General features: G+C 38.5%; 1 protein-coding gene across 1 annotated transcript in view; it reads right to left on the bottom strand.

Moving 5' to 3' along the window:
- FARS2 (phenylalanyl-tRNA synthetase 2, mitochondrial) overlaps window positions 1-8676 on the bottom strand; it is a 541603-nt gene that overhangs the window by 226033 nt on the left and 306894 nt on the right. The window contains exon 5 of the mRNA XM_006888732.1: window positions 5646-5797. Within this exon, the coding sequence (XP_006888794.1) occupies window positions 5646-5797 (152 nt within the window). The remainder of the gene's footprint in view (window positions 1-5645; window positions 5798-8676) is intronic.

The raw sequence follows: 8676 nt of genomic DNA, 5'->3' as shown, positions 1-8676 counted from the left end.
GTTCATTAAAATTAATAAAATTTAATTTAAAAAAAAGAATGCGGTAGGCAAACAAATATAAAACAAAAATGAAGGGAAAAAAAGCAGAATCTTTTCTCCTTAAAAAAAAAAGGGGGTGATGTTTGAGGATAGGTGGGAGTGGGGTGAGATGGGGTGAGGGGGTGGTTAATCATAGAGTCCCAAAATGTGATGGCTGGAGGGAAAATTGGGTAAAGGAAATGGGAAAGACTCCATGTGAAAAACAATGTATACGAACTTCATAAGTAAACCAGTATAAAATAAAAATTTTAATTTTTTTTAAAAAGATGGGTTTTTTGGTTCTTTTGACAGTCCATGGAATGTTCAATACTCTTTGCTAACACTACAATTTAAAGACACTGGTTCTTCCTTGGTCTACCTTTTTCACTGTCCAACTTGCAGATATACAGGAAGTAACTGAAAATACTATAGCTTAATCAAAAGCAGCTTAGTTTAAACTGCTAATCATTGCTCTTTAGCACCCTGGAGAGGACCCTGACAGCAGACTGTCCCAGTGAAATATATCTTTTGATTTCTTGACTGCTGATTGTGGATCCAAGTAAAATAAAGCTGTTGACAGCTTCCATCATTTCTCTGTCTACCATGATGTTGCCAACTGGTCCAATGGTGAGGATTTCTGTTTCCTTAATCTTAAGATACAATCCACACTGAAAGCTGTAGTCTTTGATCTCCTTTGCTAAGTGCTTTAAATCTTCTTCACTTTATGAAAGCAAGGTTGTATCATCAGGATTATACAGGTTCTTGATGAGCCTTCCTCTAATTCTGATGCCATATTCTTCATTATATAGTTCAACTTCTTGAACAATTTGCTCAGCATGCCAAATGAATAGGCATGGAGAAAAGATACAATGCTGACACACACCTTTCCACAACTATTCCTTGGTCTATGTACAGATGTTCAGACTCATCTGATAATTAATAAAAAATTGTCTTGTTCCATCATCAGTTTCATGTCTGTCATCAAGCCATATTTTCCAACTACTAGTCCTTCAGGATGGGCAATCTCCTCCCATGTGATTAACCTTCTCTGAAAACCCATTAGTGTCAGCTAAACCCATTAGAGGGTCAGCTATGGGTTGGTTCTGACTCTGCGGTACACAACAACAACAACAACAGTCTTTCTTTGTTTCCAACTTTTGCATTCAAGTTATCAATTATTATGAATGCATTTTGATTCTAGGTTTGATCAATTTCGGATTGCAGAAACTGATAGAAATCATCAATTTTTAAAATTTTTGGCTTTTGTGGTTGGTGTTCAAATAACAGTGCTAACAGAGTTTCCTTACATGCATAGGTATAGTAGTTATGTCATGATGTAATTTGGCAGTTATATCCATCCTCCATATTTGTATAATGCTGATTTTCAAATAAGGACCTGACCTTTGGAACTTAGCTATTTTGGTGAAAAAGTAGATGAAAACTCAAGCACTCATCAACAGATAAATGGGCAAACAAAAACAGATAAAACAACAAAAAAATACAATGGAGTATTATTCAGCCACTAAGAGAAATAATGTTCTGATATATGTTGTACTTAACAGAAACCTTAAGAAAATGATGCTGTGTGGAATAAGGCAGATTTAAAAAAAACTCAACTAAAATTGTCCAAGCTTACTAACATGGAAGATAACAATTAATACATTATTAAGACATTTATAAGAAATCTTTTGAGTAATTTTGTTCCAGAAGAAAATAAACACCATACACTGAATGTGTGAGGAACAGCCAGTTCATATGCTGAAGCACACAATTTACTTTCTTAAATTTTCTCATTAGTCAGTTATGTGCATAACACAATAGTTTAACGATGCCAAAGGACACATGGGGACAAGTACATCTCTCACTCACCACTGAACCACTCCCGCTCTCCTCCCTAGGGGCAACCACGGTTACATTTTTTTTTCTACATTAAATTTTTGAACTACAAAGACTCTTTTGCACATCAAGTGGCCCATAGATTAAGTGACAAGGATCCTCTGAGAGAAGGTTCTGAACAACTAACTGGAACAAAACATCATTTCCTAGGCTGAACGTCTATCTTCCTTCAGGGCACAAACTGTTATTTGTAATCAGGAAAAAAATTTCTCCATTTGTCTAACATTATGAAATCAGGTTCCTATCCAGCAGTTTATGCCTCCTTAAAACAGCTTGGGATCTGTCCTTGGTCAAAAAGTAACACTAAGTTTTTCCACTACGTGATTCTTTCTCATAGTACCCTTTGTTCAGTCATAGAGTCTCTCAGCTTTGATGCCTGGCAGGGAAAGGGTCTGAGCTCTTGTGGGCTACCTGGTGTTATTTTATTTATATACTTAAAAACAGTAACAAATCATGGGACTGAGGTATGAGTTGATGAGTGCAAAGGCAGCCAACCCTTCACCTGCTAGGCCCCAAGTAGGGCTTCGGAATGCAGACCAGGTAAAGGCACAGTGTACTCAAGGAAAGATGGCTTCCTACAAGAGAGAGGTTGAGTCTATGCACAAAATAACAAACAAAACACTGCCCTCAAGTCAGTTTACACACCTCCCGATTCTACACAGGGACGGAAAACCCTGGGTCAAATTCAATCGCCTCCTTTTGTAATTAATGCTTTGCTGAGGACACATACATCTATCTGCATGATTCCTAGGACAGAGTTCAGTAGTGCAATAAAGACGACAAAGCTGACAAAGTAAACAATATTTACTTTCTAATTCTTAGCTGAAAAAGTGAACCAACTTCTGCCATAGATATTTCCTGACAATCATTACACATGAGCCACCATAACTGTTGTTGTTAGTTGCTGTGGAGTCAGTCCAGTATGACTCATAGCCACCCTATTAACAACAGACCTGAACTCTGACCTATCCTGTGCCACCTTCATCATCCCTGACACCCTCAAGCAGCTGCTGCAGTCACTGCATCAATCCATCTCATTGGGGTCTCTACATCTTTCACTGACCCTCCATCCTTCCAAACATGATGTCCCTTTGTGAGAAACAGCTTTTCCTAGAAGCATGCCCAAACTATGAGAGATGAAGCTTTGCTATCTCTGTCTCCAAGGTGCACTCTGCCTGCACTGTTTCTGCACCATTACGAGATAGGTTCTTTTCTTTGTGGATATTCCTCAGATAGGTTTAGTTTTGACTGCCACTTACAAAGATCTGAAGAATTGAGGTTTAAGTAAGATATTTCTCGCTCATATGAGAGAAAAACCCAGTTTTTGCTCTATTTTCTGGCATGGTAACTCATGGTCCAAAATGCCTGCTGAAGGACCAGCAGTAACACTTATATGCAGCGAGCAGAGAGAAGAAAGGGCTATTTCAACCCACAGAATACAGAAACTTCCTGAAAGTATTCTTAAATACTTCCAGTTATAAATCCTTAGATGAACTTCATCATATATATACATTTTGCTGTAATTGAGGCTGGAATCATAGACTTCTAGTCGAGTGGAAATTTACTTACCGAAAAAAACCCCAAACAAACCAGGATTATGTTATTTAAGGAGGTGTGAGGAAGGAAATTGGATATTGAGAAATAATTAACAATCTCTGCCACAGGAACCCTACTTTGAATATGAAGTCCTTTAATAAAGAGGATGTGTCCTGGGCAGGTTTATAATTTGGCATAGCTCCAAAATGATGCTGTTGTTGTATGTGCCCTCGAGTTGCCTGCAACTCATAGCAACCCTATGTACAACAGCTCTGAAGCCTGCCCTGTCCTGAGCCAGTTTCACTGATTCCGACACACTTACTCCATTGCCCAAAATTATAGTCTTTAAATATTTGTACATTTATTTAAGATATTCTCACCAGTACCAATAACAAATTGTTTTAATTGATTGGTTGTTTTTAAGTTCCAAGTGAAAAGTAGTATTTCCTTCAGAAGGAAGTGAATAGCATGGGATTGTGTGCATCGTTGCAGTTTTAAGTACCATAGAGTCACTTCCCACTCATAGTGACCCTGAGTGCAATAGAACAAAGCAAAACACAGCCTTGTCCTGCATCAAGATCACAACCATTGCTGTGTTTGAGCTCAGTGTTGAAACCATTCTGTTAGTCCATTTCTGTTCAGGGTCTTCCTCTTTTTGCTGTGTTCACAGTATTAAATAGCTTTATATGAATGAATCAAAAGACAAATTGCATTGGAAAAATCTGCTGTCAGGGACGTCTCTAGAGTACAGGAGGGCAATGATATCAGTCTGGAGACTAAGGTGTGCTTGATACAGGCCATGGTCTTTGAAGTCACTTACTATGAACCAGAGAGCTGGACAATGACTAGGGATGACAGCAGGATATTTGTTATCTTTGAGTTGTGGTGTTGGAGAAGAGTTCTGCTAAGAGAACAAATAGGTTCATCTTAGAGAGGGTGAAACCAAGCTGCTCCTTGGAGACAAGGATTCTGAAGCTTTGACATACTTTGGACATGTTGCAATGTGGGACCAGTCATTAGAGAAGGACATCATGCTTGGGAGGGTGGAGGGACAGAGCAAGAGAGGAAGACCCTTGATAAGATGGATTGATTCAGTGACTGGGATAATGAAGGTAGGTGTGTCAGAGACAATAAGCTTGGCAAATAGCAGGGTTCAGAGCTGTTTTATACAGGGTTGCTGTGAGTTGCAAGTGACTGGATGACGCTTAACAACATCATAATGTAGCTGTGATATGAGTATTTATAAGAGAGGAGAGATGAAGATGAGAAGGTCTTTACCTATTGACTTAAACAGCTGAGGGCCAAAGGAAACCATTTAGAATGAGCAAAGAACATAAACTAGGTCACATCATTTATCTTTGCTCCTGTCCTTCCATGTCTTCCAATTACATTTAGCATAAACTTCCATAACTCAGGCCTTAAACTTTCTTGCCCCTGGATGGGCCATGTATCCACATCTTGACCCTCAGTCATTTCTCTCCACCCACTGCCCCATTCAGTGTCTGGAGTCACTATGTTCTCTGAGGCTTCCTGCATTTCACATAAGCCACGTTCTTCCCCAAGGGGTTCATAGGCATCATCTGGAATGTTCTTCCCTCTTTATTCACTCTCCTTCAACCCTCTAATTTCAGCTGGAATGCTAGCTCTTCCAAGAAACCCAAGTAGACGTCCCACGTCAGTTAATTCTTTAATTATGACTCAAGCATTTTTCTTCCATAATACATAATTCAACTTTGGACAAGAATTTACTTAGTATTTACCATTTCCACAGGTCTCTTCACTATGGAAAGAGACTGTTTTGGATGCATTTAATTCCTAGAACCCAGGATGGAAGTTGGTGAGTGCTAAGGGTTTAATAAACACTTTACTGAGAAACTAATCAGTTTTTCCACACATCTCACCAGTATCTGAAAAGTGATATCGCAAGAAACTATTTCCACAGATAATACTGGAGATCTTTAAAACATATGCGTCCTTTACTGAGGGAGGAAAGCCTGAAAACGCTCTTTGGAAAGATTTTCAGAAAGGACTGGTGAAAATCCTCCAATTTTCCAGTAAGCTGTTTGTTTACTGCAAAATTCTTAAGACATTAGCCTCACAAAGCAGTTCGTTTAAGCAGAATTTTACCACATTTCCATATGCCATTTGTCATGTAGAAACAGGAAAGACAAAAATCAGAAAGCTTTTTTACTTACTTTGGATGTTCAAACTTGTCTATAAGCTCAACTTTTTCCACAAGGTCTCCTCCAATTGACCGGACCAAGTCATAGAAATCATTTTCTGCATAATTCTCAGGTGGTAACCAGAATGAAATGTCGTTTATCAGAGCAGGGTATTTGCTGAGTGGCTAACAAAACAAAAGAAAAGAGATTGATTTGTTAGTTAGATAAGAACATTTTAAGTTTTTTATGAAAAATTTCACTTGGCTAGTTTAGGAAAAACATTATTTCAGCATGTGAATTTTCAGAGACAAAATGAACTCCAAAGATAAACCAATTAGTAAATTCCATTATGAATGCTAACGACTGTTATCACATTTATGTGCATCAGTACTATGTATATCCCTATTCAATCTAGTAAAAGAACTTGAATCAATTGTATTTCTGTTTTTCCCATTCAAATATTAGAGGAGAAAAGTTCAAATTTAATCAGCAAATGAGTCATTAACTTCTTGTGATATTTCCAGGAAGTTGCTTTAATAAAGAAGTAAGTAAGGGCTTGTCAAAACTGATACTTCAATTAGTAATGCCATTATTTGATAATATTTCTAGTTGTTAAAATAAAGGACTGAGTTGACAGAGGCGATTTGGAGGATCAGTCCTCTAATTAGCCTTCTTTAAAACTTTTATAATGGTTTGCATATAATTTGCCTTTACAGATACAATAAATGAAAATGTATATCTATTTCCCTGATTTTGTTCCATTTTTATCAGTTTATCAGAGCTCACTAGTTTACCATTTTATTGGATAGATAGTTCTTATTACTTTTTAGACATTATTTATGTGGCTTATAGATATGTACATATCACACTCCCCCCCGCCCCCCACTACTGTCAAGTCCATTCTGACTCATAGAGTCCTGTCATCAGGTTTCTGAGGCTGTAAATCTCAAAGGGAACAGATTTTCTCATCTTTCACCTGCAGAGTGTCTAGTGGATTTTAACTACTGGCCTGTCAGTTAGCAGGCCAACATATATCACCCAAACTACCAAGTGAATACATAGAAGTTTTAATCTATAAGATAATGCTACAAATAAAATTATTTCATTACATATTTTATTCAGGGCTTTGAATTAATTAATTCTATTAAGACCACCTGCCAAAAATTTTCATTCCTACCCAGAGATACAAAATCAGAATCTATAATTGAATCCTGTTAAAATGTAGATTCTGATTCAGTACATGTAGGGTGGAAAAGCAAATTCTCAATAGGGGTATATATAAAAAAAAAGCAAAAAAGACTTAATTAGAAGTCCTACAATATGGATTCAGGCTCAATGTCAAGAAGACAAAGATTCTCACCACCGGGCCAATTGGCAGCATCAGGATGGATGGTGAAGAGATTGAGATTGTTCACAGCTTTAGTTTGCTTGGCTCCACAGTCAACACTCTTGGCACCAGTAGCCAGGAAATTAATAGGCGTATTACCATGGAAAAGTCTGCTGTTAGGGACCTCTCCAAAGTACTGAAGAAAATGGTGTCTCTCTGGAGACTAAGGTGCATCTGATACAGGCCATGGTCTTTGCTATCACTTGTTATGCATCAGAGAGTTGGACAATGACTAGGGAGGATAGAAGGAGAATTGATGCCTTTGAGCTGTGGTGCTGGAGAAGAGTATTGAGGGTATCATGGACTGCTAGGAAAACAAACAGATTCATCCTGGAAAGGGTCAAATCGGGCTGCTCCTTGGAGGCAAGGATTCTGAGGCTCCGTCTAACATACTTTGGACATGTTGTGAGGAGAGACTGGTCCTTAGAGAGGGACATCATGCTTGGGAGGGTGGAGGGACGGCGCAGGAGAGGAAGGCCCTCTATGAGGTGGATTGATTCAGTGACTGTGATAATTGGGATGGGAGTGTCAGAGGCAGTGCGAGTGGCACAGGACAGAGCAGAGTTTAGGGCTGTTGTACATAGGGTCACTATGAGTCACAAGTGACTCGACTGCACATAACAACGACAACAACAACTGTCATTACACAGCTAAAATTCTAAGGGGATATTTGCTAAAGATACACATTTGTTATAAATGATACATTTATAAATTGATTTAGACCAAGTCCAGTATATATTGCAATTCATCTTCTGGTTTCCTGATTGCTGGTGCCAAGAGTGTTGATCATGTAATCAAGCAGGCCAAATCTTTTAACAATCTCAATCTCTCCTCCATCTATCATGATGCTGCCAATGGGCACAGTGATGAGAATGTTTCTTTTCTTGATGTTGACCTTCAATCCACCCTGAAGGCTGTAATCCTTGACCTTCTGCAGCAAATGTCCCAGGTCCTTCTCAGTTTCAGTAAACAGGGTTGTGTCATCAGCATAATGCAGGCTGAAGATGAGTCTTTCTCCAATTCTGATGCCACACTCCTCCTCATAGAGTCCAGCCTCCCAAAAGATCTGTTCCGCATATAGATTGAAAAGGCATGGAGACAGGATGCATCCCTGATATACATGTTTCCTGATTTTGAACCATGAATTATTTCCCTGCTCTTTTCTGATGACTGCCTCCTGGTCCAAGTATAAGCTTGGTGTGAACAAAACGAAGTGTTCTAGGATTCTCATTTCTCTCAAAGTTAGCCACAATTTGTTGTGATTAATCCATACAATCAAATGTCTTTGCATAATCAATGAAACACAGATAGACAATCCTCTGATACTCTCTGTTTTCAGCTAAGATACATCTAACATTGGCTGTAATGTCCTTAGTGCCCACAGCCTCTTCTAAATCCAGCTTACACATCTGGCAGTTCTTTGCTGATGTGCTGTTTCATTTTCAGGACTATCTTCAGTAAGATCATGCTTGCACATGATATTAACAATATTATTTGATCATTTCCACATTCTGTTATATCAACTTTATTCACAATGGGAATAAGTATGAATCTCTTCCAGTCATTTAGTCAGGCAGTTGTCTTCCATCTTCTTTTGGTGCTTCCTGGGTCATTAAACATTCTGCTCACAGCATCTTTAAGTATTACTACTTGAGACTTCAATTTGTTCTTCCGTTC

The sequence above is a fragment of the Elephantulus edwardii genome, unplaced genomic scaffold (genome assembly GCF_000299155.1).
Source record: "Elephantulus edwardii isolate Elephantulus edwardi_28Jun2011 unplaced genomic scaffold, EleEdw1.0 scaffold00071, whole genome shotgun sequence".
NCBI lineage: Eukaryota > Metazoa > Chordata > Mammalia > Macroscelidea > Macroscelididae > Elephantulus > Elephantulus edwardii.
This window is presented reverse-complemented; position numbering and strand designations above follow the sequence as displayed.